Source organism: Egretta garzetta, unplaced genomic scaffold (genome assembly GCF_000687185.1).
Source record: "Egretta garzetta isolate BGI_Z169 unplaced genomic scaffold, ASM68718v1 scaffold17, whole genome shotgun sequence".
NCBI lineage: Eukaryota > Metazoa > Chordata > Aves > Pelecaniformes > Ardeidae > Egretta > Egretta garzetta.
Genome location: NW_009260136.1, coordinates 414,730 through 432,587, shown reverse-complemented (window position 1 = coordinate 432,587; position 17,858 = coordinate 414,730). Strand labels below are relative to the sequence as shown.

Genomic DNA, 17,858 nt, shown 5'->3' with positions numbered 1-17,858 from the left:
GGGTATGTCGGGTCTGGTGTAAGCACATGTCAGGAGCTGGGCGTGTCCCAGCTGAGCCCAGAAACTGGCTGGCCTGAGAGGTTGTCATGGCAGGTCACCTGGCTGTCCCTTAAGAAGGGCCTGAGGGCTCCACAGAGGGCAGGAAGCCAGCCAGCTTCATGCAGGAGTGACAGCAGCTGCATGGGGTTGCGGCAGGGCTGAGCCTGGCTCTGGCCCCAGAGCAGAGCTGTTTGGGCTGAGCTTGAGGTCATCAGGGGCACTAGCACCTGCCCAGGGCCCAGGTCATGAGGAGTGTGCCAAGGATTAACTCCTACTTCTCTTGTACCCGGCAGTGATCCCAGCGGCGGATCTCTCCCAGCAGATCTCCACAGCTGGCACGGAGGCCTCGGGTACTGGCAACATGAAGTTCATGGTGAATGGGGCCCTCACCATTGGTACCATGGACGGGGCCAATGTGGAGATGGCTGAGGAGGCAGGCGAAGAAAACCTCTTCATCTTTGGCATGCGGGTAGAGGACGTGGAGGCCCTGGATCGCCAAGGGTTGGTGCTAGGGAGAGCCCAATGCACGCCAGGGCTTGTCAGATGGGGATACAGGTTCCAGCTCTGGCAGACAGAGCCACGATCCCTTGGAGGGACACCTTCCTCCCTGAGCAGCTCTGGAGCAGGAAAGGGGGGAGGGGGGGACAGGCAGGACTGGAGGCAGCCTCTGCCCTGGGCTGGTCAGTGGATGGTCCATCAAGGATGCAGCTCAAGCAGCTTGCCCAGGGCACAGTGACTAAATGGGATGTGAGCCTGGGCACAAGAGTTTCAGGCACAGCACCTGGTCTCAGAGCCACTAGCAGGGTGCTCCAGTGGACACAGCCCCAGGAACAAGGCCCCTCACTCAGAAGCCATATGACACCCTTGCCTGCCCTCTCTGCCCCAGCCATGTCAGGTGCTGTGCCCCAGGGGAGGGCATCAGTCCCTACAGCCTGTCTCTGCTGGGTGCAGGTATAACGCACAGGAGTACTATGAGCGCCTGCCAGAGCTGCGACAGGCTATTGACCAGATCAGCAGTGGGTTTTTCTCCCCTCGAGACCCTGGTTGCTTCAAGGACATTGTGAACATGCTCATGTACCACGACAGGTGAGTCCTGGCAAGCATCGCCTTTGGTGGGCTGCTCTCAGCCTGCCCAGGCCTCCTTCCCAGCTGGCCTGGGTCCCCCTGCACAGGGGCTAAGCCCTGCCTGCCTGCAGGAATATGTTTGTGCTGCCCTGTCCTGCCAGGCTGGGACCATACAGCAGGCAATACCCTAGTCTTACTCTACTTTGGGTTTCAGGTTTAAGGTGTTTGCCGACTACGAGGCCTACATTAAATGCCAAGGTCAAGTGGACCAGCTGTTCATGGTAAGAGCTGCCTGCTGCTGAGGGGGAGGGATGGGGTCCTTGGCCATAGCAGTGCAGCAGGGAGCTGGAATGTGTGTGCTCTTGTGGAGCCCTTCTTACAGACACCACAACATATGGGCACAAGGCAGTGTGAGGTAGGTTTTGCTGCTTCAGCAGCCCCAGACCATGGCCTTTAAACCAGCCAAGTGTGCATAGCTGGTGCCCTGCAAGGCTGCAAGCCGGGACAGCCAGGTGAGGGACTGACTGCTGACATTGCCTCTCCTCTTCCCAGGACCCCCGGGAGTGGACTAAGAAAGTCATCAGGAACATTGCATGCTCAGGCAAGTTCTCCAGTGACAGGACCATCACGGAGTATGCCCAGGAGATCTGGGGAGTGGAGCCATCTGCCACAAAAATTCCCCCACCCAACATCCCCCGGGATTGATGCAAGCACAGAAGAACGAAGGAGGGATGGGTTCCCAGCCCAGGAGGCCTCACCTGCATTTTACCACCAGTCAGATGGGCTCAGCTCTGCAGAAACAAGGCCTTTCCCTCAAGGGGGTGGAAGGATGCTCTGAGGAGGAGCCCTGACTGAGGAACAGGAGCTGGGGGAGAGGAGGAAGGACCCTGTGTTTGTACCCATGTATCTAGCCTGCATGTGCTGCATAGTGCTTTTAGTGAGATGACCACAGATAAGTCTTCCACAGCTGTGCTCCATGCTTAACAAGGGCTTTCCAACTAAATCTTCCCCTCTCCCCCGCATGCAGCCTAGCCTGACCTCCTTGACCCTGACTCTCCAGTGGGTCTGCCAGCCCCAAAGCTAGAGGAGGGAGAGGCCACTGTCTGCCCCCTCCAGTCACCTCCTTCCCCAGTAACACCTAGAGAAGGCTGGCTGTTAAAGCAGACGCTCCCAGTGCAAGCACCTATGTCAAATGCTACGTGACACACGGAGGAGAGAGGGCCTGGGATCAGCAACTTCCTTGCCACAGAGCTTACCATAGTAAAGCCCAGTAACCAAGCCACTCCAGGAATTTTTAGCCTCCATGTCTGCATAGAGGGAGTTATACCTGCCACTGCCAGCTGCATGGCTGACCATGCTGCGCCCACAGGCCCCAAGCAGGCTCTTGGCTTACCAGGCACAGCTGTATGCTACCCAGGGGGTGAATGTGTATCACATCTATTGTGTCCCTCCTGGTGCTGGGGTCAGAATTTAACACCCATAGTGCTCTGTAGTGCACCAGTATTTCCCTGTGTGACACAAACTCATTAAAACAACCAGAACACCTGCTGGTTTGACTTCAGGCTGACTTGTGACTACTCTACAGCTGTGGGTTCAGGTTGCAACAAGTTCAGGCCATGACAGCTGAAGCCATGCTGGCCTTCCCCAGCTGTGGCTTCATGGGATGCAGTCCCCTGCAGCTGGCATGGTGCTGGGGTGCTAGCACTGTCACAGGAGCAACACACACATGGCAGAAAGGTCAGTCTTACCAGTGCATGGCGGGTGTAGAGGAGGGAGCTGGTACCAGAGGCTGCACTGGGCTAGCTAGGGCCAAAGCCATTTACCTGCACTGCTGGCATGTTGACTATATGCACTGGGACAGGGTGACAGTGTTAGGTTTCCCCTGCAAATGGCACACAGGGCTTTTTCACTAGAAATCCCATGGGCAGCTCCCATTTCCCCCATCCCCAGGAGGGAAGCAGAGCCTCAGCTGCAGGCAGACTACAGGGACAGACCCACTGGGCTCCAGAAGAACTACTCACCCAGAGCTGGCAGCAGCCACAAAGACTTGCCCAGTCCCAGCTGCGAGCTCACCTCCCATGCACAACCCTACTACAGCCCTGCCACATACCCAGCTGACCTGCCCAACTGGGGAAAAAGTCCCAAAAATTGCCAGGTAAAACGGGTGAAGCTGAAGTGATCAGCAGTCAATGCCTTTATTAAAACTACACCACTTTTAGATAAACATTTCAGTTTAAAATTTCCAAGCATATGACTGGCCTACTAACAGGAATGGTGGCATTAGGAGCACCAACACCTGTAGTTCAGGTGCTGGACCCTCAGTTCTGTCACACAGAAGGCAGCCAGCCTGCCTCTGGCTCAGGCTGCGCTTCGCCCCAAGCCAGCTGCCAGCAGCAGCATTAGCTGGAATGTGCACATCACTCTCCAGAGCCAAGAAAGTGTTTCTCTTCTGTCAGTGCAATAAATACAAGTGCATCAAACATAATTTAAGTGGCACAGTTAGCTTATGAGTATTATGGGTCAGAAACCTCAGGGACAACCACGCTATGGCAGAAGAATCTCAGTACAAGAACAAGCTACTGTCTGCTTTGCAACTAGTGTGAGCCCGCAGGTACAACTTGGATGCATGCTGAGCAGTTTATACTATGCTGTACACCCCTGAACAGACCCTTCAAGGCAGCACAATTCACTCTAAGCACTAGTGACTAAACCTACAGTACCTGGTATTGTCTATATAGACTGACAGGGAGCAGGGCCAGGTCCCCAGCCAGACACCACAGAGTCAGCATATGACCCTCTCCTGTCTCAATGCAGAGCTCATCAGTGGCATAAAACAGCCCCTGTTCTAGCCCCAAGTAGGGCAAGGACATCCCTGGAACCTCTTCCCATGGGAGAGGCTCATTTCCACTTCTGCCTCCTGGACAACGTGCTCTGACCGTGGCTGTGAGATGGGCTGAGAAGTGCTACTGGAAGTGCCTGGGTTGCCCAGAGCACAGAAGGGAAGTGGATGGAAAGATGGGGAGGGACACCCCAAACTGTTATTTTTGCATCCAGAACTGCCTATTGCTGCCTGCTTTTAACTACAGAGAAACAGTGTAGCCACCAGGAACAGGAAAACCTGACCTAAGGAGTTAAAAGCTAGCTGAGGAAAAAAAGCTGCCTTTCCCACCCAAAGAAAGCACATGTCTGGGTGTGTACAGGGAGAATGGGAGACATCCGTAGCTACATCCTGGGCCCACATTGTTCATGAAAGTGGGAGATCAAGCAAAAAAGTAATCTCACACTTCCCAGGTTAAAGTCCCAAGTTTGCTATTTGTCTACATAAGTCACTTCAGTCCTAATAGGAAGTGCATGTGAAAGAAGGCGAGGAGCTCCACAGAGGACAGCAGGGATGGGAGCAGAAATGATGTTCAGAAGGCAAATGGTACACAAAAGATAAAAGGGCACTAACCTTTTTCATTAAATAGATGTTTGAAAAGGAAGAACAAAAAAAATTATTTCCAAATGTGTGCAATTAGCCCAACACTTGCAACACATTGTGACTGAAGAGCTAAATAAAAATATCTCTCACCACCTGGATCTTCCATGTATTTGTAATTACAGCCACTTAGCAAAAAGTAAAGGCAAAACATGTATTTCCTAGAAAGAGAACACCTCAAACTCAAGCAAGACAACTGTGGTATGGAGACACAGCAAAAGCCATTCGCCTACAAACGAGTCTCTATGTGATCTGAAAACAGCAGCAGTGTTTAAAGTGAAGGAAACACCCTTGGTCATGACACACGTGTCCTAGGAATGTCTGTCCTCAGCGGTACCATGCCAGATTGGCCAGGCTTTGTTGTGCTTACATTTTTCATGGTTTGGTACTGGCTCCTGGACTGTTATCACCCCTCCATCCATGTCAAAAAAGAAGCCAACAACTTCTTTCTTCTACCATCATAGACGCTGATGCCGGGAGCTGGAGTTGCCAAGGGTACACATCAGGATCAGAGTGGGAATCCCTGACTTCCTCTACTGCCAGGGATGGAATAATGGCAGACTGACCCACAGGGAGCGGGGAGGAAAAGGAGAAAGAGGAAGGAAAGAAAGGAAAATCTCTGTGCTGCCAAGCAGACAGTCTTCAGTGATGATGCTCATGTTCAGATTTTCCCAGGAATTCCCTAGGAAAGGAAACAACACAGCAGTGACACTTAGCTCTCCTGCACTCCGGTGCATACTACAGCCTGCAGGTCTTCCCCTTCCCCTGGCAAATAGAGGGCTCAAGCACTTGCAGTTAAAGGGAACAGCACCGAGCTTTGCTCTCACCCATCAGTGGCTCCCAGCTAGAAGAGGCAAGCAGAAGTAGCTGCTCTGCGAACAACTCCTCCAAAGCATCCAGCTCACAGCATAGATGAGCCAGAGAGAAGTGTTCCCAGCTTTCTGTGGCTCCCCTTCCCAAAACCTGCTTTGCAGGGAGATGAGGCTGACTTTGTGCTAAGCCAGCCCCAGTATCTCACCCACTCTGGAGACCAAAGGGGTTTTCAGAAGAGCTGCCCAATACAGGTACTGTTATGCATGTCTCTTGCTCCTGCATGTCACAGTGCACCCCAAAGCCCCAAGCCCCAGCCCCCCTCCGCAAGCCAGAGGAGACCCTGGTTAGCTGGGCTGTTACCGCAGTATTCGAGGTAGCTCTGGACTCCTGTAGATGTACTTGTGCCGGTAGCCGAGGTCTGTGTGGAACGGAACAAACTGCACCTTGTAGTCTCGGAAACTCCGTGACGTCGCAGCAATGTTGTAAAGCTGAGTCCAAGGGGAGGCAAGTGAGGGACATGTGTCACTCCAAACCAGCTACCCCTGCCAACCAGCATCCCTCTCAGGTCAGTTATGGGCCTTGGCCTGACCAGCTTTGTTAGCTCTAGCTCTGTTTCACTATGGATTTGCCACCTCCAACACCACAGAATTTGTAGTCCCTTCAGGTTATGCATTTCTACATACAACTTCCTATTGCTGACTTTTTGCCTGGCTGGGATGTCATCCTATCCACACCAGTTCCTCCCACCAGATCAATTTGCAGAGCCACATGTGTACCTTCTTTCCCAAATGAAATGGTACCACCGGGTCATCCTCAGCATGAAGGATGAGCAGGGAGCAGGAAATGTATTTCACACTGTAAGAGAGACAACAATGTCACAAAGGCTCAGAGCAATGCCATCACTCTCTAACACCATCACACTTGGATTTTCAAGGAAATTGCAGTGACAGACATGTCCTGTGGGTTCAGATTAACTGCAGTTCAGATCTTGAAAACACTATTATCTGGGCACCATTCATTTGATCTATAGAAAATATGTTAGTGAAAGGCATGCTTCTAAAAGCTATTTGCTGCTTAGACCAGAGAAAAGTGGCTGACCCCACTGCAAAGCATCAACCCCCAAGGTCTGGTTTGGTTTCAGCACCAAACCAAATGCTCAGGCTCTTGAATGAAAGGCTCAGTGAAAAGAGACAATGTTATTACACGCAGGGTAGCTTATGCAAATGCATAGCAGAGAAATCTTCCCAAACCTTCAATGTCCCAATGCTACTGTTTAACGTGTAACACACACCTGAAAAGCATACATCACATGGACCAAATTAGCATATCCCTGAGTAGTCTCTGTGCTCTCTGTGGCATCTGTCCTTATTAAAAGCAATTAAAAAAGAAAGAGCACCACAGTGCAAAGGTGTTGCACTCAGGGCTGTGAGGGTAACTGAAATCTCTTCAGTAAATATAATGCTTTGACAACAACAACAAAAAAAAGCATAGTGCAGTCTGATGCCTGTCCTCCTTGATGCTTGCCATGGCTCACTGCAGCCACAGCTGAAACCCCAGCAAAGAGGGAACTCACTTCTCATCGTTTGCAAATTTAATTCCACTTGTCGTGATAGGGTCAAGGAAGAACCAGTCAAACCCAGGGAAGTATCTGTATATCTGAGAGGAAAAATTTGCATTAATGGCATACACCAGCAGGACAGTTATGCAAACAGTAGTAACGGGGCAGGCCACTGCCATGCCAGTAACACCCCCTGGCTTCTGGCTGTGCTCTCTGCAGTGAGATGGCTGTGTTTCCACCAGCATTATTTTTCCTCTGTTGTTTCAGGCCCACCTTATTAGCCTGCTCAGGAGCAGGCTCTCTGGGTGCTTGTATGGTCAAGGTCTCTAGGTATCATGCTGCTGCAGGCAGTGGTCTTCCTGGAAGAGAGCTTTATCCCTGGGCACCTCATCAGCCTGGCTGCATCCAACACCTGGGCTGGGCGTCTGCTCAGTTCAGAGCCAACTCACAGCCATGCCGGACAGAAGAGATGGCCACATTAGAGTGAACTCACCAGGGAAACCATGCAAGCACAAAGGGGCCACATGGATGGGGTAGTGACCACAAGAAGCCCAGCTTTGCCATCGCTTTACTCACAGCCCACAAAATAGCCTCCTGCGACAGAGAAGCTAAAACACAAGAAGAATGGGCTATCCACTGCTGAGAGCAGAGTCTATCTTCCCCTCCCTACATTTATTGCCCAGTTTCTGTTTTATTTAAGCAGGCTCCACACATGGCTCTGGTACTGCCTATTGTACTAGTCTTCCCAGGAGCTGCCTTAAGTGCAGCTCTTTACCTCTTATAAATATCACTGCTGTTCCACAAGTCATGCAGTTAGCTCAACTACATCACTTCTGAAGGTTAATTTCTCAGCATACAATTACACACACTAGTGAGAGAGCCACTGTATACTTGCCACAGAAAAGGGGTGACTTCGTGCCTCCTCCCGTATGTTGGTGAATGGAGATTCCAGTATCAGGGCATCCGGAGGCGTTTCTGAAAAGCCAAAGGCAATGCACTGAAATGCAGGGGTGCAGACAGCTGGCAAGATCATGGTCTGCCTCATGAAAGCAGCTGCAACCATGGCGCGCCAAGAACGGCCTTGTCACAACCACAAACATATGCAGAAATCTAGGGTGCCAGCAGGACCTGGGCTGGGTGGGAAGAGCATCCACCCGCCAGACTTACCTCTCTCACAAAGGCGCCTCACTAGATTTGTTGCAACCCTGGAAAGAAGAACAACGAGCATTTAATGTGGCACAGGCCTTCTGCAAAGCACCAGGCTCTAGTGGTAGTAGGTGGCAGAGGTACAACTCAACTGCCATAATGTCAAACCCTCACACTGGCTGAGGTCTGGTCAGCCAGCCCACAGTGACTTGGGTTCCCACAGGTCTCCCATACCCAACTGTCTCAAGTGGCATCAGGTGCCTGGGTTTAGGTACGTGAACAAGTCCAAGGAAGCAGCACACCATGTAGCCACTTGGAAGGACCTCCTTTAAGGTGGCTCTCAGGCTCCCAGCATGTCTGCAGCTATGTGACACAGCCTCTTATCCCCAGACCACAAGGGCTGAGCAAGAAAAAGGAGAATGCAGGGGTATGGGCAGAAGGGTGCTGTGTTCCAGGCAGCTGGAGCGCAGGGTCCATGGGTGACACTGCAAGTCGTTTCCATAGCTGGGTCAGAAGGCAGCAAGGTCTCCCCCATGCATCTCCCTAATGGGACAGGGTTATTTCCAAAGTTGCTAATTCTCCAAGCACAGCATATTTCAAAAGCCTCAAACTCCAGACTGGCTATGATCATCAGAGAACTCCACTGGGAACCACAGTTCCAGGCCACTCGGATTGCAGTGCATTGGGAAATGCCACGGGCATGCTCTGACCCAGAAAGGGATCGTGAACATCGCAAAATTTTAGAGGAAGAGCCAAAGGAAAAGCCTTTGCCTTCTCTCAAACAAAGCAGTATCACCGCAATGAAGAGGCACTATCCTGAAATACCTCCCTGTCCCAGCAACACATTAGTTGGACAGCAAGGCGAGCTGTTGTGGTCTCAAACAGCTTAATTTGCACACAGCTCAACTCAAAAGTAACTCTTGTGTTTTTCTTCTGTTCCTCTACAAATCAAGGGGGTAAGAGCACACACTGCCTACTGAGCACGACCCATGACCAGACAGCAATGGAAATGGAGGAAGCAGGAAAGGAAAGTTAAAAACATGCAGGCAAAGGCACTTGACACTGAACTTCCCTGTGCCAGGCATGACCACAGATGGCCAGCAGTGTAGCAACGGAGGCATCTGCAAGAGTACTGATTACATACAGCATGTTTGCCAGGACAGGAGGAAAACATTTTGTAAGGGCAAGTCACATGCATGTGCAGCTGGTCCGAGATACTGCTTTAGAATATCAGGGAAGCCTGATGTTCTGCTCTGAAGGACATATAGAGATAGGTTCACCACAGGAAGAGATCAGTAAAGTCCCATTTTCTGTCCCCTTGGTCAATCTGCATTACATTATTCTAAGTGTCTTTTTTCCAGTGCAACCCTCTGGGCAATGGAGGTTCAAGATCAATGCCTGCATAGTCATTCTCTGTTGCCCTTCTCACTCTCTCTATACTGCAGCAATTATGGCAGACTCCAAGCCAGGCCAGCCTGAGGATTATGGCAAAACAGCACTTTCATCCGAGGTCAGTGTTTAATGTTTTTCAGAATCTGCTAAGTCCCACTGAGATTAGATGCTTACCCTGTGCCCAAGGAGTGTCCCCATATATAGACAGGGTTGTCTCCACTTCTTGCTTTTATCCAGTCGAAGACATGAAGAGCATCGTAGGTCATCCCTCTCTCTGATGGGCTGCCTATTGAATCGCCCCAGCCTGAAACACAAATAGTCCTTCTGAGAATCACACTAACTAGTCAGCAAAGCCAGCCAGCTCTTCCCATGCAGCCCATCTGCAACTGCAGAGGGACCTGGGACAGGGACAGTTTCTGTTTATTTCACTGCACACCTCTACAATTTGGGCTGAAAGCCCTGACTGATTCACAGTCATTTAAACAAGGCAACTGCTGTCTGCCAAGCAGTTTTTGTGGATTTAAACAACAAAAACAAGAGTTGGATTTCAAACACCGCCACAGTGTGTTCTTGCACCTACCCATCTGCAACAGCCCAGCTCCCAAACCTTAGCTGCTTTTGTGTGCATGTAACCAATTTGTAAGTGGAACCTCTAACAGCGTAAGAATTGGATGCCTAGGTCAAAAACCAAGCACATTTCACAAAGCTGTTAGTTTGCTTGTCTATGCTGTTCGATCAATGCCCTCAAGCAATTTTCCACCCTCCTGATTATTTTGGCTCTGTCACTATTGCAGCATGTCTACACATCTTATGCTAAGCAGCAAGCATTCCACATTCCTTCTGATAGCTAATAAGTAGCCAAAGAAGCAGCTGCCAGCAGGACTGAAAAACAGGGCAAGCTCCTACAAATAAACCTCTCCCAGATGTCTTCTTGATACAAATGCAATGGATTAATTTATTTTCTGTATCTCCAGTGGCATTACACTGTAGCCATGGCTTAAACACTAAGAAGGGAAAAAAAGAGCAGCAGATGCTTGACTGCTGGTGGCACAGAGTTGCAAAATGGTCATGGCTTTGGCAGAGAACATTACCAATTGTTAGCAAATAATTTATTGTGTCTTATCTCACCTTTCAGCTTTTAAAAAGAAGTACAAGTTCAGTTCCCTGTGTGACCTCAGGAAAGGCAATTAGATCATATCCAAAAGACTACATCTAGGCAATCTTACTAATTTCCAGATGTGCACCTGAAGGATGCCTTAACTGGATGCTGTGACAGCATATATGCCTGGGTCACCCTCTGTTCCTTAGCTCCCAAATCAATGAGCCCTGTGCATGAGGACAGACAGGAGCCAGAGTCCACCAAGCTGGACATCAGGAAGCAGTGCTACACAGGAAGGCACTGGAAAGAAATTTCTGGAAGTTCTTTGAATACCCATGAGGAAGAAGAGAAGCAATAACCACCTCTAATTAGCTGGCAGCAGGCATTTATAAAACAACAGCTCCCCTGAGATTTTAAAGAAAAAAAAAAAAAAGCACAACTACTTTATTGCTTCTACAGAAAGAGACATCTAAAAGCATTTTACAATAGAAGAAGCCCACATACCTCGATAATCAAACGTGACCACATGGTACCCAAGGGAGCTGAGAACCTGGAGGGGAGACAAACATGCAGAAACCCATCACAGAAACTTGCACAGCAGCTGTGCTCTTGCTTCAGGCCAAGGTGCAGGGATCTAATTTATAACATTATCAGCCTGATGTGGTAAAGCAACAACTTACAGCTTTTTGGTGTAGCAGGCACAGAGCTTTTCAAACACTAATCATCTCAGCCTGCTGGTTTTACTCCATATGTTTCCTGGACCTGATACCAGGTCACCTTAGATGTTGAGTCTCCCTTTGAAAGCTTTGCCCTTAAGATCTGCAAATATCCTATGACCATTTCCCCTACAAACACTTTCAGGTTTTCCAGTGAAACAGTGCAACTGCTTAATTTATATCATTCAAACTGGTATAAATGTTAGCGTAACATACAGGAGCCTGTTTTGGGTTTCAGAAGGCTTAAATGTGTACATCCAAAATGTGCAATTGCTCTATCACAAAGATTTATGTTACAGCCAATGGTAATCCTAACAAAATCTGTTAAAAGCAAGTAAAAAAATTCCCAGTGTTAGATCAACTTGCTTGGAAAAAGTGCCTTGGTAAAAACCATGCTCGCATTTCAAGCTACCATTGCTTGGTAGGAACCTAACAGCTCCATGGCAGACAAAAATCAACAAAAAGTCACAAAAAGGTTACAGTGTTGTTGCTCTCATGGTCTATATATGATACATGATTAAAAAAAGCAATCTTAGTATTACACTATATTCTAAACCTTCTAACGGACGAGAGATAATCATCTCTTATCTAAAACCAACACTTTACTTCTAGTGTAATTGAAATCTTAACAGCAGGAGCAATTACTGTTACTAGTTTGGGGGGGAGGAAGGACAACATAGAAAAGAGGGGTGTTCAGGTTAAGTTGGCAACTCAACTCCTTTGCTGGGAGGACTGTGATGGTGATGGTTTCTCCCACTTCCCTCTACGATCCATCTGGGGCTGATTTTCATATGTTTTGGACATTCACTGGATGCTTCTTTCCCTTCACTGGTCTGAGATTCCACACTACATACCAAATTACTTCATGGGGCATGTTCAACATAGATTGGATGGGTTCTCTTTGTCACCTCTAAACCCATTTTTGCCCAGCTCCCAGGTCTGCACCTCTTTAGCTGACCCCTGGCAGGTCGTGCACAGCCCAGGGGTCTCGGGCCAGCCTGTGCCCCGTTCCACACACGCTCGTACCCATGCTCCTCTGCCATGTCCCTCTGCGTCCCCACCTCTGAGGCCTCTGCTGTCAAGCCAAGCCTGCGCTCCTCCAGGCTGTATTACTATGGCGGGTGTCCTCAGGGTTTCATTTGGCACAGAGTAACTGTATCTGTAACTCGCACATACAAATTATACAGTTTTTTTCCCTGTAACACTCTCTGTGTGAGCACTGGTACTGATTGCATTACAGCTATGGCCATGCCATGTAATTATACAAAGCTCAGCAAAAGTAAAACCAGCTAGCCAGTGGCTACCTGGTTGTTAGACAATTGCTTTTATGGCTAAACAAGCCCAAAACTGTGCTCCAGGGAGCTCCAAAACAAGGTCAGAAGCAGCCTCACAAGCCTCAGCCGTGTTACTAGCAGTGGCAATACTATATGCACTGGGGTACAAGGTTATGATTTCCCTTTTTGATTTCCACCAACTGCAGGCTCTCGCTCACAAGTCCAGCAAGGACATTACAAACCCTCCTGTGGCTCAATGCTTCTCACCAGGACCAAGCAATGGACTTTCTCAGAGGTGACTACCCTTTCAGCCTGCCTTGTGATAGCCTGCACAGGTCCGAGGGCAGTGTGTAGCTCTTCATTGTAAGGTGCTGCCATTAATCAGTTGCCAAGTGTTTGATTTTATAGCCAATGCAGCTTGCACAACAAATACAGCTGCTATTAGGATGACAAGTTAAAAACTGTAGTGCTAGGACACCCTTCTCAGAGGGATTGCAGGCAGGAGCGCTGCTCGGTGGTTTGGACTGTGCAGCCCTGAGGCAGATCAGATATCTGCTTGGTGTGCAACACTCGCTACCTTCACGGCTCGTTGCACCACAAACTGGGCTTCCAACATTAACAGTCAGGTTAGAATTCATTGCAATTTTTTAATTAGCACACCCAGTGGTTCTGGGACTACTGCAGCATACAACTGGGATGATACCTGTAAGCTTAGTGTTACTTCTAAAAGAATAGTGCAATTGTAACCTTAAAAGGTTACATATACAGATATCAGGTAGAGTTACATACAATTAGACAATTTACAAGAATTTGAGGGCACACAGCATGCATATAAGTACAACTGGAGCTTACACAGACAACTGGTGCCTGACTGGAAATGGAAAAACCATTTCCATTGTTCCACTAGGATCTAAATGGTCGTCTGAAGATGGAAAGCCAGTAACTTCACGTATGTATCATACAGTTTGCCCTGCTGCTTGCTGGCACCCCCTGAGACTAACATGTTCTATCATGCTTACCCTTGCTGCACTTGGTTGTGTTACTTCTTGGCACCAGCCACAGGGTTATGCTACTCCACTACCGCTCTTTTAATGCCCTTTTCCCACTAAGTTATTTGGAATTAGCAGATGCAACTGCAACAGCTTCCAAGTCACTCACAGCTCCTTTGATTTTTGCTATTCAGGTCTCTCCAAGCAATTCCAGTTTTGGCTCTAAATCCTTCAGAGGGGTTCCCTTGGAGGTGACAGGATCTGTACTTTGTGCACCAGCACAAAGGCTGACCTGCACCTCATACCTGTCAAAGAGCACCACAAAGTGGCCTCCAGCTTTCCTCAACCCCAATCCATTCTGAACCCCCAAGCACAGACCTACCCCCAACCTGCTACTCAGCACAGCCAAAAGCAGCAAAGAATCACCTGAGACAGCAGGCATGCCTGGAAAGAGCATGGAGTCTCGTGAAGAGGGACAGGAATGGCATGATGCAGCCCCAGCCAAATGCTCTTCTTTCCACTGGAAGCCAGGAGCTGCAAGACTACACAAAGCAATGCACCTAGCAGAAAGCAGGAGCTGCTGCAACATTAATCCGTCTGGCTCTTGTCCTGGTCAGCTGCCAAAAGCACCAGCCCTCTCATAGCAGCAAAGCAATAAGGATACCCTCAAGACACCCCCAGGCACAGGCAGCAGCAATCTCCATGCTCACCTAAAACCTAGGCATGACCACCAAGACCTGCCTCCTCACAGCCCAGCATGGCACAAGCTGGTGTGTCCAGTTCTCTCCCTAGCAGAGTGCAGGGACAAAGAGCTGGGATAAAGATGATGAAGGTAATCTCATGCCTTTAGCAAATGAAGAAGTCAATGGAGCCTCCCACTCTTGCACCCATTCAACTCAAAGCCAAGATACAGGTGAACCAACTGCAGGGGCTCATTCCTCCAAGACCTGACCATGGGCACTGCCCCGCTCTTACACTCCAGAGGTGCCTCTCTCTTCCAGGGAAAAGGAGAGATGAGACTGAGGAGGAATAAGAACAGGCAGGAAAGGCAGCAGAAACTGCCACTACCGCTATTGCAGCTGCCAGAGCTGTAAGGTGCCCACCTCAACCTTCATGATGCAGAGCCCCATGCTAATAGCACCCTCTGCTTTAGAGCATGGCTCTGCTGCCCATGCACCCTCCCTTCCTACCCTGGCATTGGGCAGCTGCAGCACCCAAACACCTGCTTCACAAGGCAAAAGCAGACATGCAAAGCAAGGCTAAAGCACAGCCTATCTCACTGAATACATGAGAGAAGGAAGAACCTCCACACCATCAACATCCAGCTCCTCCTGGTGAAGGACACAGACAGCTGATGATGAGCTGTAACATCCCTACCTGAAGCCAACAACCCTGGGAACATCCCAATCCCATGCCCTGCACTAACAGCCTCTTCTGTTTTAATCTTTTTTTAAGACTATTTTTCTTTCTTATTTTTCCCCTTAGAATTAGTTCAGGAAGTCTCAGGTGAAGACAGTAAGATTTCAATTGGCTTTGCAGGTAACAGGCATTTCCTTTGACCTGTAACAGAATGTTTAGGGTAACAATGCCAAATGTTTTATTTATAGTAATTACTTACACCCTTATAACAATACTGCATTGTTTTACATTCTGCTATAAAGTTGGGTAGCCTCATGGAGCGGGCAAAACCACCTCTGCATCAGTTCTCCTCTATCCCAGCACATCAGTGTAAATAACAACTAAAAGCTTCAGTGGTGAAGCCTCAATGTACAAGTACGAACTGCAGAAGGAGCTTGTGGTAGTCTGTCATTGACAGTCAAGGTAGCCAAGAAAACAGGATTCTTGTCAGTTTTAAAAGGTTTTTGAGTTGCATTATTCAAGCATGAATAATTTGAATAACACAGTGACCCTGAATACATTGGTAACTGATATCTGAAAACCAGGCTTGAGTAAAGAATAACTAGACATTTGTCCAGACTAGTGGAAAGTGTCAGGACTGAGTTTGTATCTGGTTACTGCTCCACTGCTGTTCCGCCTACTGGCTTCCTCATGGCTCCTGCTTCTGGTTACTGTCTTCAAACACACATCGACTCAAGCAAGAACGATTTTGGACACTTGCTGCTCAGACTACAGCAGTGAGAGTCTCACTTTGCACTGCTGCTGCTAAGAAAAGCTACTCACATGAATCAATTACTCAGGAAGAAAGGACAGAGACCTCTTACAGTTATTATTTCCCTTCTAAGCCTCTTATAGAGGGCTTTCCCTGCTGCTTCCAGCCTACTAGCAACACCAGCAAAAAGGACAGCAATCCAGCCTGTTTCTTTCTCCTGGAATAAGCACAAACCTGGAATTTCTAGTGTGGTTCTGGTAAGCCCATGTGTGTGTTCACATGTGAGTTAACTGAGTGAAAAAGACAAACTAAGCACTTTGTCTATGTTCTCAGAAGCCAAAGAATACCAGACCCGGGAACAGAAATCCTGGGTTTTGATAAACTGTACTCTCCATGTGTGAACACACAGAGGTATGCAGAATCTTTGAGTATTCTGAAGCACTGATACTCCTGCTCAGTCAAAATCCAAACCAACTCCTCTACCTATCTTGGCCAGCACAAAATGCATTGCAGCATAGGCTGGTTCCCAGAAAAATTACCAAATAGAACACCATACACAACAGTCTCCTCAACCAACTGTCTGCAACTTGGCTCCTCCTTTTTTCTTAAAGGAAAAGAAAAATCACACCTGCCTCCTTGGGGCTGCCAAACAGCATTTTCTAAGGGATCTGAACTAAAAAGACTTTGCGGCAGGGGATCTTGCACAAGGAGCTGCATTGCAATAAAGCTTTATGAGTGCAAACACTCCAACACAAATTATAAAGAGAAGGGAATGATAGCTAAATCCATAGGAAGAACACAGGCTCAGACCCCTCTGAAATGAGCCAGCAAAAATAATTATGGCTCCTTTATAAACACATGATATAAGACCAAGAAATTATGTCTGAGAATTTCAGCCCAGAGAGTGTTTAATAAAATAAATGACCGCAAAAGTCATTAAGCAAAAGACCCAAAGCAGCTGAAGTTGCTTGTTCTCACGTAACAGTCCAGAGTGCTGTGTCTGGGAAATTCACTGGGTTTTGTACAAAATCTTCAGCACTTTACATGGCACCACTCATACAAACACACTGTGCCATGGGAAAGGGGGAGGTGCTGTTGACTCTCTTGAGGGACAAATGCCTTGCAGAGGGAATTAGATAGATTGGAGTATTGGGCAATGATTAATAGGGTGAAATTTAACAAGTCCAAATGCTGGATTCCACACCCAGGGTGTAATAACACTGGACACAAGTATAAATTGGGACAGGAGTGGCTGGAGAGCAGCCCTGCAGAAAGCGATCTGGGGGTGCTGGCTGGCAGCAGGCTCAATGTGAGTCAGCAGTGTGCCCCGGCAGACAAAAGGACAAACTGCATCCTGGAGCGCATCAAACACAGCATAACTGGCCAGTCAAAAGAGGTGATTATCCTACTGTGTTCAGCATTGGTGCAGCCTCACCTGTGTGCAGTTCTAGGCCCCACAAGTTAAGAAGGATGTGAGGGTACTCAAATGTGTCCCGAGGAAGACAACAAAGCTGGTGAAAGGGCTGGGAGGCATGTCCTACGTGGAACGATCAAAAACTTTAAGTTTGTTTAGTTTGGAGAAAAGGAGGCTGAGGGACAACCTCATTCCTCTCCACAGTTTCCTGTGGAGGGCAAGTGGAGAGGGAGGTGCTGAGCTCTTCTCCCCAATATCCAGTGATAAGATGCAGGGGAACAGTTCAAAGCTGCACCAGGGGAGGTGTAGACTGGTGTCCTGGTTTCAGCTGGGATAGAGTTAATTTTCTTCACAGTAGCTAGCATAGTGCTGTGTTTTGGATTTAGTACCAGAAGAATGTTGATAACACACTGATGTTTTCAGCTGTTGCCAAGTAGTGCTCAGACTACTCAAGGACTTTTTGAGCTTCTCCTGCTTGGCCAGGTGTATAACAAGCTGGGAGTACAGCACAGCTAGGAGAGCTAACCCAAACTGACCAAAGAGCTATTCCATACCATAGAACGTCATGCTCGGGGGGGTTAGTTAGTTCGGTCGGTCGGTCACGGGCAGGGTGGTCGCAGCTCGGGCAGCGTGATCGCGGCTTTGGGGGGGTGATTGCTGCTCGGGACGGGCTGGGCATCGGTCAGCGGGTGGTGAGCAATTGCATTGTGCATCACTTGTTTTAGATATATTCTGTATATTCTCTTACTATTATTATTATTACTA

General features: G+C 48.6%; 2 protein-coding genes across 2 annotated transcripts in view; one reads left to right on the top strand and one right to left on the bottom strand.

Moving 5' to 3' along the window:
• Positions 1-2,980, top strand: part of LOC104128770 (glycogen phosphorylase B) — a gene marked incomplete at its 5' end in the record, with an annotated part of 20,073 nt that extends 17,093 nt beyond the window's left edge. Inside the window, 4 exons of the mRNA XM_035897074.1 lie at positions 333-540; positions 991-1,125; positions 1,319-1,385; positions 1,657-2,980. Of these exons, the coding sequence (XP_035752967.1) occupies positions 333-540; positions 991-1,125; positions 1,319-1,385; positions 1,657-1,809 (563 nt within the window). The remainder of the gene's footprint in view (positions 1-332; positions 541-990; positions 1,126-1,318; positions 1,386-1,656) is intronic.
• A 21-nt stretch (positions 2,981-3,001) lies between these two features.
• ABHD12 (abhydrolase domain containing 12, lysophospholipase) overlaps positions 3,002-17,858 on the bottom strand; it is a 25,115-nt gene continuing 10,258 nt past the window's right edge. The window contains exons 6-13 of the mRNA XM_035897065.1: positions 11,095-11,140; positions 9,666-9,795; positions 8,121-8,158; positions 7,849-7,928; positions 6,969-7,051; positions 6,172-6,250; positions 5,756-5,883; positions 3,002-5,264 (exon numbers count right to left, since the gene is read on the bottom strand). Coding sequence (XP_035752958.1) covers positions 5,225-5,264; positions 5,756-5,883; positions 6,172-6,250; positions 6,969-7,051; positions 7,849-7,928; positions 8,121-8,158; positions 9,666-9,795; positions 11,095-11,140 — 624 coding nt within the window. The 3' untranslated portion in view covers positions 3,002-5,224. The remainder of the gene's footprint in view (positions 5,265-5,755; positions 5,884-6,171; positions 6,251-6,968; positions 7,052-7,848; positions 7,929-8,120; positions 8,159-9,665; positions 9,796-11,094; positions 11,141-17,858) is intronic.